Source organism: Panulirus ornatus, chromosome 11 (assembly GCF_036320965.1).
Source record: "Panulirus ornatus isolate Po-2019 chromosome 11, ASM3632096v1, whole genome shotgun sequence".
Classification (NCBI taxonomy): Eukaryota; Metazoa; Arthropoda; class Malacostraca; order Decapoda; family Palinuridae; genus Panulirus; species Panulirus ornatus.
The window spans coordinates 3,615,510-3,633,894 of record NC_092234.1 but is presented as its reverse complement, the minus strand read 5'-3'; the positions used below and the strand labels follow the sequence as shown (position 1 = coordinate 3,633,894).

General features: G+C 39.5%; 1 protein-coding gene across 1 annotated transcript in view; it reads right to left on the bottom strand.

The window, feature by feature from the left end:
- Positions 1 to 18,041, bottom strand: part of vap (RAS p21 protein activator vap) — a 60,616-nt gene extending 42,575 nt beyond the window's left edge. The window contains exons 1-5 of the mRNA XM_071666398.1: positions 17,728 to 18,041; positions 13,951 to 14,100; positions 11,018 to 11,224; positions 7,860 to 8,062; positions 4,814 to 4,928 (exon numbers count right to left, since the gene is read on the bottom strand). Coding sequence (XP_071522499.1) covers positions 4,814 to 4,928; positions 7,860 to 8,062; positions 11,018 to 11,224; positions 13,951 to 14,100; positions 17,728 to 17,936 — 884 coding nt within the window. The 5' untranslated portion in view covers positions 17,937 to 18,041. The remainder of the gene's footprint in view (positions 1 to 4,813; positions 4,929 to 7,859; positions 8,063 to 11,017; positions 11,225 to 13,950; positions 14,101 to 17,727) is intronic.
- Positions 18,042 to 18,385: the final 344 nt, after the last annotated feature.

The window sequence follows — 18,385 nt, the reverse complement described above, 5'->3', positions numbered from 1 at the left end:
TTTTAGAATTCTATAAAACCATGAGAAGAATATCTGGCTAATTCTAAAAAGTGATGAAGTTTGTCTTCCTGGCTATGCTTTATGCCATACCAGCCTAAACCATGGCAGAAATGCTATAATTGAGATAGTTTCTCAAGAGTTTGAAGACCCACAGAAAAGTGGAGAAAGTTATATCTTCGTCAAAAGAAAACCCACAGAAAAGTGAAGAAAGTTATATCTTCGTCAAAAGAAAAAGAAAAAACAAGACCTTCATTTCCAACGAAAACAAGAGATTTCAACTTCAGCCAATAACCTGCTTACACCATTCAACCACAATACAGACTGCTGTGAAAGATATCGTTTGTAACCAGAACCATCCTGAGTTCCAAGAACATTGGCCAACACTAAGCTGGCCAGCAAAAATAAAACAACTAGATTATAAGCAAAACTTTCCTCAGAATATACCTCCGAGCATCACAAAATCAAGCAATGGCTGATAAGTCCAGGAATCACTGAACTGAAATGAAAAGTTAATGGCAGTGAGCCAAGCCCTCTAGTATAACATGATCATTTCAAGTAAGGAATCCGAGTTCCAATCATATACAGGGTCACCTTACACCATTAAAACATCATTAATTCCTATAAATTCATGCAAAGGACCAAAATCTTTTATCAACTGGGACAATATTGTAAAAGCAAAAAGCATGTTTTGGAGCATTAACAGAGAGGACATATACTTGCTGACTCTGTGCCAAAGAAGAGGATGTTGGTTTTATGCAGGAAATGGGAGTTGGGGTAATTAGTAATCGTTCAAACCACCTGTAGCCACCTGGAAGTTTATCTATTTTGGCAGGATACTGGATCCAATTAGCACTTTCATGAGCTTCTCTGGCATCTTTGGGAGGCACTGCAGTCCTTAATGATAAAAAACAAACATTCTATTGAAGTACAAATCTTGAATTTTCTTAAACTCAGCTCTTCCCATACTGTCACCTAAGACAAGATTGATGGTCACAAGTTGTCTCTCCTACCTAAGTCCCTAACATAATACCATAAATGACTGATAACATTGTTCACTTGTGAATATGGCTGGAAACCAAAGTTTAGGGAGCATAGTAAGCAACTATAGACTCTGGGTTAAGTAGTCAGCAACTAGAGTCTTTATGGATGACAGTCAGGAACAAGGTGTTTCAGGATGGTGGTCAACAATCTTTTCATCTGGGAAAGATTTTGCACAATTCCTCTTGCTCTCCTCTTCTTATTTCCACTTTTGCTACTCCAACTAAATTATGAGTTCAGCTATTTCCATTTACCTTTTCTACAATGTCTTATCCTGTGTTAGTTATCCCTTTAATACTTCCCTCCTACGCATCCCTCCCTACCAACCTATGATAAGCATGAAAAAAAAATTTATGATACAAGCAGTTTACATTCAAACAAAATATCTTAATTGCACCCCTACTATATTCCCAGAATTTGAGCTAAAATGTTAACTCATTTCCTATCATGACAGAAGCTGAACAGTGATCTGCTGCATTAAGCTATTTTACAATTTTTTGAAAAAATATATACTGTGAATATGAGTGCACTACGAAAATATAATAAAAAAAATGTATGTTGTGTAATAAAAGAACAAAAGCAAAATAGAGACTCAGAGTTATGAGTCAAAAAGAATGCCAAATGACTGCCATGAAACAAGTCACAAATTGCTAAGACACTCACTCAGCTCCTTATTCTTACTGATTAATCACTAACAGTGACCTACCTCTTGTGATTCACTTTCACTCTCCCCTACATCACTCTGGAACTCACTTCTTACACTAACACATTCCCACAACTCCTCCTTTATCAACAGTACCAAACCTGCCTTTGCTCTCATGCTCATGCTAATCCCTGGCTTTACCTCTTGGACATTCACAACCATTCATTCCTTTCCCCTTTGAATTTAGTTTCATTCAGAGCCAGATCATCCACTTTCCTCTCTCAAAACATACACATTTCTCTCCCTTCCTACATATGCACACAATCAAACACCCGAGCCATCCTATTCTTTCTCACTTTAGAGAGGTAGCACCTGGAACATATGAAACAGCCTCATAAACAAAAATATGCTCTTTAATTGTCAAGTATAATGCAACAAAATCAAACAAAGCATCCACAGTATAGCCAAACAGATCAATATCTTGGTTTCCCTTGACCACATCATATGCCCTGGCTTATCCCATTAACAGCATGTCGCCCCAGCATACCAAGTAGTTCCAATTTACTCTATCCCATGCAGACTTCTCTTGCTTCAAGAACTCCAACCGACCTGTCTCTTTCCCCTCTCAAATTTCATAACATTATTTTTTTAATCAACTCTGAACCTTCTCCTTTCACACACTTTCCTGAACTCAAACACCAACTTCTGCAGTTTCCCATACAACTCTGCCAACAGAGCTGTCATCAGTAAACAAATGACCGACCTCCTAGACCCTCTAACATCAACAGAATGCAAACCTGTCCCTCTTTCCAAGACCTTGCATTGACCTTAACCATACCATCCTTGACCTGATTAAATAGCCACGGTAACCACATAACTTCACATGCCCTTGCCAGTAACCCAACCTTACATGGAACCACTTACCCTCCTCTCTTCCGACTTGCCTTAATCTCAACAGAAACTCCTCAATGCTGCTAGTTGCCTTTCTCCCACACTATATATTTGTAATACCTTCCACAAAGCATCTCTATACATCCTACCATATACTTCCTCCAAAACCATCAATGCTACATATAAATTTCTCAAATATGTTCTTTAGAGGAAACACCTGATACACATACAGTCTACTAATTCTAAAGAAACACTGTTCCTTCACAGTATGATGATCTGTGCATGCCATCACCATCTCAATCACCACTCTACCATACAACTTACCAGGGACAATCAACAAACTTATACCACTGTAATCTGAACATTAATAATTATCTGGAATAATCAACAAACTTATATCACAGTAATATGAACATTAATTACTTTTCCCTTGCCTTCATACAATGGCACTATACCTCTCCTGGAACCACTCACCTTCCTCTCTACCTACTCACACATGTGCCTTACTTTCCTAATAAAAACTCCTACTGCTTCTAACAGCTTTCCTCCCATACCATATATTCCATAACACCTTCCACAGACCAACCTTGTCATATGTTTTTTCTAGATTCATAAATGCCATATTTTTTTTTTTCTTTTTTTGCTTTGTCGCTGTCTCCCGCGTTTGCGAGGTAGCGCAAGGAAACAGACGAAAGAAATGGCCCAACCCACCCCCATACACATGTATATACATACGTCCACACACGCAAATATACATACCTACACAGCTTTCCATGGTTTACCCCAGACGCTTCATATGCCCTGATTCAATCCACTGACAGCACGTCAACCCCGGTATACCACATCGATCCAATTCACTCTATTCTTTGCCCTCCTTTCACCCTCCTGCATGTTCAGGCCCCGATCACACAAAATCTTTTTCACTCCATCTTTCCACCTCCAATTTGGTCTCCCACTTCTCCTCGTTCCCTCCACCTCCGACACATATATCCTCTTGGTCAATCTTTCTTCACTCATTCTCTCCATGTGCCCAAACCATTTCAAAACACCCTCTTCTGCTCTCTCAACCACGCTCTTTTTATTTCCACACATCTCTCTTACCCTCACCTTACTTACTCGATCAAACCACCTCACACCACACATTGTCCTCAAACATCTCATTTCCAGCACATCCATCCTCCTGCGCACAACTCTATCCATAGCCCACGCCTCGCAACCATACAACATTGTTGGAACCACTATTCCTTCAAACATACCCATTTTTGCTTTCCGAGATAATGTTCTCAAATTCCACACATTCTTCAAGGCTCCCAGGATTTTCGCCCCCTCCCCCACCCTATGATCCACTTCCGCTTCCATGGTTCCATCCGCTGCCAGATCCACTCCCAGATATCTAAAACACTTTACTTCCTCCAGTTTTTCTCCCTTCAAACTTACATCCTAATTGACTTGACCCTCAACCCTACTGTACCTAATTACCTTGCTCTTATTCACATTTACTCTTAACTTTCTTCTTCCACACACTTTACCAAACTCAGTCACCAGCTTCTGCAGTTTCTCACATGAATCAGCCACCAGTGCTGTATCATCAGCGAACAACAACTGACTCACTTCCCAAGCTCTCTCATCCACAACAGACTTCATACTTGCCCCTCTTTCCAAAACTCTTCCATTTACCTCCTTAACAACCCCATCCATAAACAAATTAAACAACCATGGAGACATCACACACCCCTGCCACAAACCTACATTCATTGAGAACAAATCACTTTCCTCTCTTCCTACACGTACACATGCCTTACATCCTCGATAAAAACTTTTCACTGCTTCTAACAACTTGCCTCCCACACCATATATTCTTAATACCTTCCACAGAGCATCTCTATCAACTCTATCATATGCCTTCTCCAGATCCATAAATGCTACATACAAATCCATTTGCTTTTCTACGTATTTCTCACATACATTCTTCAAAGCAAACACCTGATCCACATAAACATATCCTTAATATATATACATCCACACTGAGCCAGGAGTTCATAAACTGACAAGCCTGGGCAGAAGGATGAACAGCTAGACTGGCTCAGGGCTGACTGCCATACCTGGAATCAAACCTAAGCAGACCTGTGCATGACTCATGGTCAGAAATACTAATCACTCCAACATGGAATCAAGAATACAAAACCTGGAAACTATGTAGAATTGTATATCTAGTTAATCAAAACAATTAAAGACACTTACTTCACACCTCTCTTCTCAATTCTAAATCTCTGAATAATGTTATTGGTGAGAAAGAAGAGAGTGTAATCACCGGGAGAGTTATCACTTGGACGAACCAGGAAGCTCCCCTGCCCAGCTGTTGAAAAGATGGCAATAAAAAGTAAATAACAAATATGATTACTTTCATGTATCATTCAAGAATATAACTGAGGTGGGATTGAAATTCAACTAGGACAAAGGAAAATATTCTATCTACTCCTTTTCCAATCCTAAGGGTCAGATGTTGATAAACACTAAACCCACAGGAGAAATACAAAGTTCACCCCTTCTCCACACATAAGGAGCTTATATTTACAGATTCCCCCTGCCCTAACATTCAATAAACTTACATATATCATACTAACTCAACAACCACTAAAAAATAATTATCCAAAACCAGTTTTTAAAGTCCATTCAATCAGACATACCCCAGAAGGGTACACAATAGTAAGGAGGGAAAGAGAAGCAACAGAAAGGGAAGATTAAGCCTCTTAATAGTCAAAAGTATCAAGAAATAGTGGAGGATGGCCCATTCAGACAAAACATTATGGAAAAAGTAACTGCAGAGAATTAGTGCATGGAGGTGTTAACATTGCAATGATCCAGAACAAATATATTATAATCAGGAAGGAACAATCAGATGCACATGAAGATGTAAAACACTACTCATTGGTGGTAAAGTACTGATAATGTGGGATTTCAGTTACAATGACACAGACTAAGGGAATTTAGAATCTCTTGGTGACAGAAACTCATGGCAACAAAAGGTTTTATAGTGTAGGCAAGAAAATTTTCTATTCCAACATATCACTGAGCACATTTCTAGATCTTCACACATACCAACATGGATACTGAGAATATTTTACATACGAGAGATAAGGGACAGAAAAGTACAGGGTAGAAGAGTAATTAGGTTTCTTAATAGAATAATGAATGGAATAGATGTAGGTATGGAAGTGAAAAAAGAATAAAGGGACAGCAAATTTCTCCATCCCTGACCTATGCAGCTGAAACATGGACATGGGATGAGTCATAGGGGCCAAGAATCTAGGCTGGTGAAATGAGTTTCTTGAGAGGAGTATGTGGTATGACTAGATGAAATAAAGAAAATAATGAGGGGGTGTATGAAAGATTTGGTATGGCAGGGAATGCAAAGGGAATGAGTTGTGGAGTGCTAAATGGGTGAAACATAACACTTTAAGGTGGTTTGGACATGTGGAAAGAATGTAAGATAGGATTTTACATGGTAAGTGTATGATAGTACGTTGAAAGGGGTTAGTGTGAGAAGACCACCTGTGATAGAGTACTGGAGGGAGAGAAATGGGGTAAGAGTGCATGGATTGATGTGAAGGAGGCATATGAGGGCAGGGATAAATGAAGACTTTTTTGCTGTGGCCATCCCCTCGACAGGAGCTCCTGGAAGGAACAGGCCTCAGACGTATAGATAGAATGATAGATTACAACATTGGGAAAAGTGATCATGCAACACTCAAGTTTGACTATGAGACAAATAAGGACATAAAAAGAGCACAGATGGGATAAGAAATGAAGAAGAGATATAACTGTGGAAACTCAACAAACCTCAACAACTTCTGTGGTAGCTTACACTGAGAAATGGAGTTCAGTAACCAGGGGTGAAAAGCCCCTGTGAAATTTACAATGAAGGACTGGGAAAATTGATACCTCTAGCCTCATGTACAGAGGGAATGGTAAGAAAGAGGAAAGAATCTCTCCTGGTATCTTTTCTCAGAAGCCTCTTTTCCAGAAGGAATCTCTCTTTTTCTCAGAAGCCTCTTTTCCACGTTCACTCACTTTCACAGCCATCTTTCAACCCATATCATTTCCTTTTTTCATAAAGCCACTACAAACCTTCAACTTCATCTCCACTAGGTAATGATCAGACATCTCCCTAGCCGTCTTTCTTACCACATTCATATCCAAGAGTCTCTCCTTTGTATACTTACTAATTTGTATACAATCCAATAATGCTCCCTTCCCATCTTTACTGATCACCTATATTCATATATAATGTCCCTCTTTTTCAACCAGGTATTCCCAATCATCAATCCTTTTTCAGTTCACAACTCCGCAAGCTGTTCACCAATCTTATTCACAATACCAGGTACCCACGCCCCCCAGATATACCTTCAACTACCACATTATCCACTATTGCAATCAAATCACCAACTACTAATACACTATCCTTGCTTCAAGACTCCTGACACACTCACTTAGCTCCCAAGACATTCACCTCTCTTCCTTAGTCCTCTCTACTGTACCTCTATCAGTAAATGGCTCCCTTTCTTACACTCCCAACATATTTCCATAAATCCTCCTTGAGCAGAAATGCTACCCCCTCCTTAGCTCTCACCCTCATGCTAACACCTGACTTTACCACTAAAATCATTCTCAAACCTTTCCCTTCCCCTTTTGCTCTGTTACTCATATAAATTCATAACTTATTTACAGCGAGATTATTGACACAATATCTGATATCTTTATTCGTACCATTGTTGTTACATAATCTATATACGACTTGAGCCTCCCATATTTTTGGCATACCATTACCACTTTCTTCAAGGTAGTATTCTAACTGTACGTGTCATGCATATTGGGGCAGGTCTCCCCTCCATTATGTAACAATGTATCTATATAGTACAACCAATCCTTTGTCAACTAAAGCTGTCTCAAAATGACAATTTCTGCTGAGGGAGGAATGCCAAAATTCAATACCCTTTTCAATAGCTTATAAGAAAAAAAGGGGGATTTCCAGCTACCTTTCTCCTTGCACTCTCTCCCTTTAGTTACCTTCTACAACAAACAGGATACCTTGACATTATTCTTTCTCCCCACCTCTGGGAATATTCATATATTCAAGAAATTAGTGCACTATTACTGCTCCTTTCCCTATGCAGATATGAATGAGATAAGGGAAGATACATATACAGGTATCAGGAATGACACTTTGAGAAGCTTAAAGACTAGATCAGGAAATGAAAAAAAGAATCTACAGATTAACTAAATTTACCTTTAATTAAGAGGTCTATAGCATCACTCTTCGTAATGTCTGGGTGGAACCAAGAGAAGACAATGTTAGGGTCAATATCATCATCCAGTGTCTCCACCAAATCTGAGAATATTGTCCCTTGTTCTCCAGTACGGTGAGCAGTTACCCACAACCACCCATCGCTTAGTTCGTTGTGAACAAAGAAGATGTCCCCTTTCTGAAATCTGTAACAAATATATATCCAAATATTGCTAACACATAACAGAAAAAAGAATACAAAGTCACAAGATAGCTAGAGAGGAAATGCTATCTATTACATCAATGCTACAACATACACAAGATTGCGAGAAAAACAAAAAAAGATGACCGATATTGATGGCAACACCAAAAAATGAACAAAAATACCACCTAGGAATGATACGATCTTGAAAATCTACATCATAATTCTGAGGAAATAATACATGATATGCCACTGCTACATGAGGAGGTGGAGAGGGATAAGTTAAAGACAAGAGCCTGCTAACTAAAATACATATATAATCAGCTTATCATAATAGCCTTTTTGAGACTTAAATCATGTTACAGTACTGTTGTTAATAAGAAAATAAGATGAGTGCTTATGAGGTACTTTTGCATATCTAGGAATGGAAGGTTTGATGTTCTTTGAGTAGAAAATTATGTAACGGTATGGTAATGGAATGTAAATGTTGGGAAATGAACAAGAGGAAAAGGTGTGAGAAGAATTTAAAAAGAATTTTGTCCATTCAGAGAAAAGGAAAGGCTTAAAAGGGGAAAGCCATTTTACTAGCATCAAGAGTTTGAAAGAGTCATCAGGTATACATATAAGAGTTCTAGAAATATCTGATTAGATTGCAAGACTGGGGAGGAAAAATATGTTCCTTCATATACAGAATTTAAGAACCTACTAATGTTTCCACAACAGAATTTTGCCAAGACAGCAGGGTTAGAGTGTAGCACTCATTACTTGAGTTTTATCTGTTCATTGTGTTCCTTAAATTCTAGTTTTTCACTAAGAACAATACCCAAATCTTTGACATATACTTAATTCTATTTCTTTTTTGTAGAGCTTCAGTAAACAGGTACTGAAATAGCATTAACTGCCTCATTACTTATTTCAATACGATGAAAGTACAATTGAATTTTGTATGAAAGAGGGAGACAGTATAGTTGACTGATTAATCAGGATTTTCCATGTATGTATGGCTTAAGGTGAGGTACCTGGGGAATTGGAGAATGCCTGTACAGTACCAATAGATACTGGTAAGGTGAAAAGTGAATGTTTAAATTACAGAGGTACAAGTTTTCTGAGTAAATCTGTTAAGTTGCAAGAAAAAGCATACAAATAAATAAATAAAGATACATAATGTTATTAAGTTTAGGCTACCATTTGGCTGAAAATACATAACAGAGGTATTACAGATACTACAAAGCTGGAAGGTCATAATAGTGACCAGTTAACTGGTTACGTAAAGATGGTTATGACAAATGGTAAAGTTGTCCCAGTGATGCTGTATTGATGACAACTGTGGACCCTAAGCACAAAAGAATGAAAGGTGGTTGTGTTGGAAATCAAATGCTTGAGGAGACTCTGAAGAAAGAAGGGTTGAGCATTTAAGAAAAGACGGTGTAAGGGAGATGTGTGGTACTATGCTGATATGATGAGCTGAAAAAGGTGTACTGAAATTGTTTGGAAACATGTAGAGGATCAATAACGAAATACTGATCAAGATGATATATGTGCCCACAGCAGAAAAAGCATTGGAAAGAGGGAGAACAGGGAGATGGCAGGATGAAGCAAAACAGGTTTTGAGTTATTACAGCCCCTCAACAGGCAGGAAGGTGAGAAGCGTGCATGGGACAAAGTGAACTAGAGTGCTGCGCCATCAAAGGGTTGACCAGGGTATATAAAGATAAGTCTCTGAGGACTGACTGTGAACACAGGACTCTGGTTTCAGTGTATTAAGCATGGCAGCTGGGGTGTGGATGTGGATAAATTACACCATTTTTTATCTGGTCTTTGTGCTTCCTCTCTGCATGAGAAATGGTGAACAAGAATAAAAAAAAAAATGAAAAAAGCTGACCAAAGTATGGTAAAATGGCATGGACAAACAGAGATGAGGAAACATAGACAAACTTAAAAGATTCATGGGCCAGGAGTGAAGGGAGGAAAAGGGAAGAATGGAGTGAAAGAGGCTTTTAGATATGGGAGCCAAGACATTCAGGAAGGTGACAGGTGTGCATGTAATACACTAAACTAGACTGATGCTGTAATCAGGGGTGTCATACAATCAATGGACTGACCTAGGACATATGAAGTGGTCAAGATACACAGTGGAATAGTCTGTGGGGCTTGGTTATGGATGACAGGCTTTGTTCTAAGTGCATTTTACATGAAAACTAGAGAATGGATGAGTGCAAATGAGGCCACTGTTCCTCCGTTCCTCATACTACCTCACTAAGACAGAATCAATTGTCTATCTAAAAAACATTAATTTCCGAGGCCCCTAACCATCTCCAATGTTTCAGTAAGCAACAATTACACATTCCAAAAACCTTATTTTCATATAAAATGCAAAGATTTATGCTGGATACAAAACAACCAATCACTAATTTCATTTGATAATTTTCTAAATCATACCCCTATCCATTTCTACACCAAAAATTATTTAAATTCATTGTCCATAATATAAAAGTTTTCAAGCACCCTTAACCTTATCCAGTAAAATATGGAGTTCTGAGAAGAATGCACAAGAAGAATATGGGCATGGGAAGAACAATTAATTAACTTGGATTTTTTGAGTGGAAAAATATTTAGGACAATCAAATACAAACAACCTTGAAGGGACCCACTAGTCTGTTGTTGTCTGCACACCTTTCATGTCCATCTTAACATAACAAAAATATGTTACAACAACTGAGAGGTGGAAGAGTAATCCATGAAAACAGAGTATGAGGTATGTCCTGATCAGAAAGTCTTCTGAAAGAGCACAGATCATATGAGCATTAAAATTCATCATGACACATTTGACATTCATTTCTTCTTTTAAATTATGATTAACATTTGGATTAAAAGGAAAGCATAAATACAAACTCGTACACTGATAAGCAGATTGGTTGGATATTAAGACAGACTGGCATATGGGCATGTTTGTACTAACGATAGTTCATCTGTGTCAGCCATCTTTGTATATGGAAGAATAGCCACAACTTTACGCAAGTCGTTGACAGGTTCTGGGGGTGGTACAGGGTGAACCAGTCTTTCACGTTTGAGCAAGTCTGACATGCTTGTGTAGTAGCCAACCAGGTCACTCAAGGCGTTAAACTGCCGACCCCCAATGTAGAAGTCTCCACATACTGCAGTGATCCTGGGAAAACACAATGCCATATGTTACTGTAATCATGTCCTAAAGCAGTAAAAGAAAATATGAGGTAAATCATGCCGAGCTTCATGTCCTAAAGCAGTAAAAGAAAATATGAGGTAAATCATGTCGAGCTGAGAAATGAAAGGTGAAAACTGAATATTTTGATGACTAAATTGAAAGAAAATGATATGGGGATATCTGTGATTTTATGGAAAGATGCGACAAAATGAGAAAATGAACTGTTGTAAAGCAAAAGAAATGAATATCTATGTGTAAAAGATAAAGGGAAAAAAAGGAGCACTGGATTATGCACAGCTGTAAAACCAAACTATGAAAGAATATAAAAAAGAGAGGTATTGTTAATCAATTTTCCTGCCCCATGACCAACCCCTCCTCTTTTACAGGTATTCTGCAGTGATCAGAAACCTAGCTGTGTCCACTTGGCAAACCATAATCTAAGATATACAGTAATGTTGTGGGTTTGTTGTGAGACTGCAGGACAAAAGAACAGGTACATAGTTTTATCAGAAGGGTGTATGTACAGTGAAGATTAAGCTAGAAAAACAAAGGTGGGCAGTGCCTGTTGAGTCATTACATAATAAGCATGTTTCCTCAATCTTTCTATTCTTTTATGTTAAAGGATCCAGTCATGGACAAAAGTCCATGCCTAGGCTGGGCCTTAAATGAAATATAGAGAAAATTATGAAACAAAAAGAAAAGACAAGAGAAAATTTTTAAAAAATTTTGAGAAAGAATAACCTTTCTTTTGAAATGTGCCATGCCATAGTCACTGGAAAAGACATGAGAAGGTAGACAGTTCCAAAGCTTTGATGTGTAGGGAAAGAAGCAGGTTTCAAAATGGCCCACCCTAAAGTTGCTGATACCCACAAACTAATCATGTGATGCGGCAGCTTGCTGAGTATTGCATGGTCTGGTTAGTAGGGTATCACCATTACTTTATCTTTTCATAGTTACTTTCATACTCTTTTCTACAGATATTATTGTTTGTGAACTCAAAATTCTAAATGATAATTGAAAGCTACTCAGCACTGATTGTAAGGTAAAAATCTACTTCATCATAGTGAAATTCTTGCACCACAATAGTAAAATGTCAAAATAATTTACAAATAGAGAAAATTGACCACCTAAAATCATCCTAGGTAGTAACAGAAAAAGATTAAAACTCACATATCGCATGCATGTCAGAGACAGGAGCTAAAAGGGGCAGGAGCAAGAGACAAAATCCTTCACTCCTGTTACATTACTTTCCAAAAGTTGGAACAAAGGAAGAAGCCTAGCAAGGCTCAGTCATGTGATCATGTTGCTTGCTTACCAATGCATGAAACAGTAAATAAGAAGGAAAAAAAGACCTCAGCTCGAACACAAACAATGGTACAGTTTTATAATACAAAATCATTTTACCATAACCATCTAAAAAATCCATCTTCCTACATACATGTCACAAGTGCAGTCTTTCCTCCACACTCCACACAAAATTCCATTTATTCCCCAAGGATTACACTCTTCTCAACCTTAACTACAGAAGAATCCGTCATTACCCAGCTCTACAGTGAAATGGAAAACCTCATAAAAGGAGTCCTCAGGTTGTATAATGATATCAGTATCAAATTATGACCTGGCTGACCTTCAGCTTCACTACATCCTGTGCTTTTTTTTTGTAAAGTATCTATGATTACACTCTTCTCAACCTTAACTACAGAAGAATCCGTCATTACCCAGCTCTACAGTGAAATGGAAAACCTCATAAAAGGAGTCCTCAGGTTGTATAATGATATCAGTATCAAATTATGACCTGGCTGACCTTCAGCTTCACTACATCCTGTACTTTTTTTTTGTAAAGTATCTATGATGAAAGACCATAAATTACATTAACAAACATAACACTTAACTCACACAACTCATTCTTCCTAACCCACAAATTTTTCTGCAGCAAGTGCTATGCACTGGCCCTGCCTTTTGGCAAAATGGTAAGAGCAATAGATGGAAGTAGTAGGCAGGAACAGTAGACAGGAACATCAGGTAGAAACACAAGGCAGAAGTTTTAGGTAGGAATATTGGCTAGGAGCATTATGTAGTAGTAGGTTAGAACATTAGGTAGTCACAATAAGTAATAGTCATTAGTGGGAACATTAGGCAGAAGCCTCTGAAAACACATTAGAGCTACCCTCTGCCAGTGTCCTATTAAGGGTGAGGCACTAAAGACTAAGAAGAGGTACTGGAGTTCGCCAGTAACTGAGACTCGTTTGCAATGGCTACCCCCTCAAGAGAGTTCCCAAAGGGCAAGGGCATCATAGATATAAATAGATAAGACAGATTCACAAAATCTTTCACCACAATACCCTGGTTCCTGCATCACAGATATAGATGGATAAGACAGATCGACAAAATCTTTCATCATAATACCCTGGTTCCTAAACTCCATTTCCCTGTCTGTTCTACATGCACCAGCCACCACCATACTGATTCCACTCAGTTATCTGCTAGTTGATCAACTTACCTGATGAACTTTCACACTTCTGAATAAAATATGGTAATCAACAGGCACAGGAAAATTTCTATAGGTCTGGTAAACTTTTCTTTGCATCTCTGACCCCTCTTAATCAGCCACTTTTTATATATTATATATACCAACATCAACTGGCCAAGTCACCAGTCAGTCCTTATCTTATTCTACAAGAAATGAATATAAATTTTGAAAACATTCTTACTTAAAGTGGGAGACTCCTGAGCGACCAAGGTATGATAGGACATAGGATCCAGGACGGCGGTCAGACTCCCGTACCAGGTAGCTACCCAGCTTCCCAAACAGCCGTAGTCGCTCCTCACTTTGGGCTCGATCAAGCCGTCCATGATACCAACTGTAATATATCAAAGAAGAATATAGAGGTGGGATTGTACTGGAAGGATTTCTGCTTAACTGTACAGGTGATGAGTGTTTGTGGTTGCTATACTGTATTTCCTCTGGAGAGAGTGGATGGCCTGGCATGTATGAATAGTTTGAGGTGGAATGGACAAGCTGTTTGTAGAGGATACTAAGAGATTCTTTTGTCCAAATCCAGCACCAGTTTGTATTCTGAGGGCATTTTAGTTTGCTTTTGCATTGATGTTCTTCGTGTGGGGAGTGAATGTCATGTGTGAATTATATGTAATACATAAAACAGTTGGTGATTTGTTCATTGGAAGTGACTGTCCAAACAAGGTGACTGGAAGGCCTAGGTTGGACTTGTGTAGGTGGAAGGATGGAGTGAAAAAGATTTTGAGTGATCGGGGCCTGAACATACAGGAGGGAGAAAGGCATGCAAGGGATAGTGTGAATTGGAATGATATGGTATACTGGGGTTGATGTGCTGTCAGTGGATTGAACCAGGGCATGTGAAACATCCGGGGTAAACCACAGAAAGTTTTGTGGGGCCTGGATATGGATAGGGAACTGTGGTTTTGATGCATTACACATGACAGCTAGAGACTGTGAATGAATGTGGCCTTTGTTATCTTTTTCTAGTGCTATCTCGCATGCACACGGGGGGAGATGGGGTGCTATTTCATGTGTTGTGGGGTAGCAACGGGAATGAATGAAGGCAGCAAGTATGAATATGTATGAATATGTCTGTGTATGTGTATGCATGCATACACTGAAATGTATAGGTATGTATATGTGTGTGTGTTTGTGTGTGTGTGTGTGTGTGTGTGTGTGTGTGTGTGTGTGTGTGTGTATATGTGTGTGTGTGTGTGTGTGTGGGCGTTTATGTATATACACGTGAATGTGAGTGGGCTGGGCCATTCTTTCGTCTGTTTCCTTGTGCTACCTCGCTAACGCGGGAGACAGCGACTAAGTATAATAAAAAATAAATATAAATACACAGAACAGAATAAGTGTGGTGAAGTATGATTTGAAGCATTACTAACAAGTAAAAGCCCAAATTAGCCAAACATCAATACAGCATTGGAATGGGATATCATAAAATTCTATTTTGAAATGGTTGCATAGTATCTACATTATAGAATATGAATGCCAAAGCATGATTTGGAGCCCTAGATTTTTATCTTATGATAATCAATGAGGGAATATTTTTGATGGCTATAAAGATCTGGGTAAACTTGATTAACTAGTGGGCTGAGAAAATTAAACAATAATAAAAAAAATCAACAGAACCAATGAAAACCTCACCTAATTAACAAGATTCACCTTAGACAAAATATACTAGACATACCGGGGTCGACGTGCTGTCAATGGATTGAATCAGGGCGTGTGAAGCGTCTGGGGTAAACCATGGAAAGTTGTGTGGGGCCTGGATGTGGAAAGGGAGCTGTGGTTTCGGGCATTATTGCATGACAGCTAGAGACTGAGTGTGAACGAATGGGGCCTTTGTTGTCTTTCCTAGCGCTACCTCGCACACATGAGGGGGAGGGGGATGTTATTCCATGTGTGGCGAGGTGGCAATGGGAATGGATAAAGGCAGACAGTGTGAATTGTGTGCATGTGTATATATGTATGTGTCTGTGTGTGTATATGTATGTGTACATTGAGATGTATGGGTAGGTATATTTGCGTGTGTGGACGTGTATGTATATACATGTGTATGGGGGTGGGTTGGGCCATTTCTTTCGTATGTTCCCTTGCGCTACCTCGCAAACGCGGGAGACAGCGACAAAGCAAAATAAATAAATAAAAAATAACCACAACTGTAATCAAATGTATGACACACCAAGTGCCTGTATGTGCCATAGCCTAACATTACCACAAATAACCATTCCAAATGGTCCCCAACGGCAGACCAAGTTAATAAGGGTATACATGGTGAACACCTGATTAAATCTTTTGGGGTGCTCTACTCCCTACAACCCAAGCTGGGGCCAGGCTGCAGTCATAAGAGGACCAGGTTACTGGAAACCACAATTCACAGTCCATGTAGTCTCAACAGTGTGGCATGTCTGGTATAGTTTGTAAACACTTATCCAGGGCACTCTTAGATTTCTCCACTGTGCATCTCATGGTGTTTCTGGCAATTACAGATAACTTGTTGAAGTCATGGGCCCTGAATGTTCACAGCGGTCTCTCTTTTTCTCCACATCACATCTTTGGATTTTACAGGTTGTATCGCAGTCTACCATGCTTGTCACGCCAATAAGAAGTTATCTCCAAGTGTATGTTGGGGACCATGCCTTTTAGGATTTTCAAGGTATAGATAGATGATAGTATACTTCTGGAATCCATGAGTACACCTATCTGATTTCTGCTATTCCTTGGAACTCAGTCCTTAACACATTACTATAGGCCATGAAAGATCTCTGAACAGTTTCTAATTCTGCAATTTCAGTATGAGTACACCAAAGTGATTTCAGTTATCCCTTGGAATTCAAGTCCCTTAACACATACTATGGGTCATGAAAGATCTGTGAACATTTTCTAATTCTGCAATCTCAACTGCCACGTAGAATGATGTTATGAGTAGCACATTGAAAATTATGATCTGTTATTCTTTCCGTCATAATCATAAATATGCAGGATCCATCCCACCATCCTTTGAAGGGGGCAACTGTTGCTTTGTCTTACTCACTGAAGTTAAGGTCATTCGACACTATCACTCCAAGGTCTTCACATTATTCAACTGGTTTATGAATGTCTATTGTGTGTCTGTTCAGTATTCTGTACCATTTTTGATTTCTTCATTTTCTCTATATTCTACTAGAAACCCCACATGCAACCAATATAGCAGAAAACAACAATATTGATAACTATATATTGATTGAAATATTGAAAATTAAGGTAAATCACAGCTCCTAAGTCAGGTTTTTTTGTCCCCTAAGTAAGGTTTTTGTATGGTATGCTGATCTGTACTAGTTTCATTTACTTTTACCTTATTTTCCACGATCATGACAGCCACCTCCAATACTGCACTTCATGACAGATGCAACATTTCAATGTGTCTTCATTTGTCATGTCATTACATGAAACTGACTGGCCTCAAGAATACGAGATAAAGGTCAAACTACACACGGTTTTGGTGCAAAAAGCACATGTACGTGAAGGTGACCAAACAATTCATTCACTCACTGAGTAAAATATGACCTATATGTATGACAGTTCTCACACCCTCATACCCCACTTCTACTTTGGTGGCTGTCAAATGAGGGGGAAAATAAAATCAAAAGTCAAAGAGAGACATGTCAAAGGTTTAGATAAAGGAATGCCCAAGTTTCATAGCAGTAACAGCTGCTCTTACCCCTAGCCAGATCCTGAGAGATGTTAAACTCAGTTCTAGGGGTGCAAACAGTCGCATGGTATTGTCTTTGTCCCCCCCTGCATCATCCCCTAAGGGGTCCTCAACTCGCCTGTGGTTTGGGGGAAGATATAGTAGTGGCTCTGCCCCAATCGCTAACCAACGACAAGTGAGATTCCCCCGGTCCTGTTAGAAGGGTTGGCGTTCAGCCTTTGGGTATTGGCCCCTGCCCATCCCCAGAGTTAGACCCTGGGGGGTGCTCACCTCTCCTCGGGGGGCGCGGACAGTGAGCTGTCCACCTCGTCCGGTTCATCCGGGTCGTCGTGGAAGGGGTCGAAGTCGTCGCCGAAACCAACTTCATGTCCCTCATCGCTGCCGGTGCTCGGAGAGCCGTGCAGCTTATCCTTAGGCCTAACGGATACATTCCTAGACACAGTCGACACACTGGCCCCAACCACCACCTCCGCCGCCATGCCCGCCAACGCTCAACACTGTCTGTTCTCTTAGAGAGTTCTAGGCACCAACACCTACCACTGCCATGAAACCCCGCCCTACCACATAATCATCACTTTACCCCACCATTCGCGGAAAAAATATATTGACTTTGGCAAAAGTGGTGAAAGGGTATAATCCGCACGAGTGAGGTGAGAAGGGCTATTTGAAGTATGTGAGTTGGGAGTGTTGGAACCCAATGTTGTGAATGGAGGAGTGTGTGGGCGCAGGCGTAGGGTAGTGGGGGTGGGGGAGGAGGTGTACTACAACTCAATAGGACGCGCGGGCATCACCACTGACTCATACACTCCTGTTGTGGCCTACGGCTTCCTAAACTGTCTTATACTACATTGATTCACAATATACTTCCGGTACACGGCCATAATACACTAATGTACGCCTCTTTACACGAAACCATCAGTTCACTTTC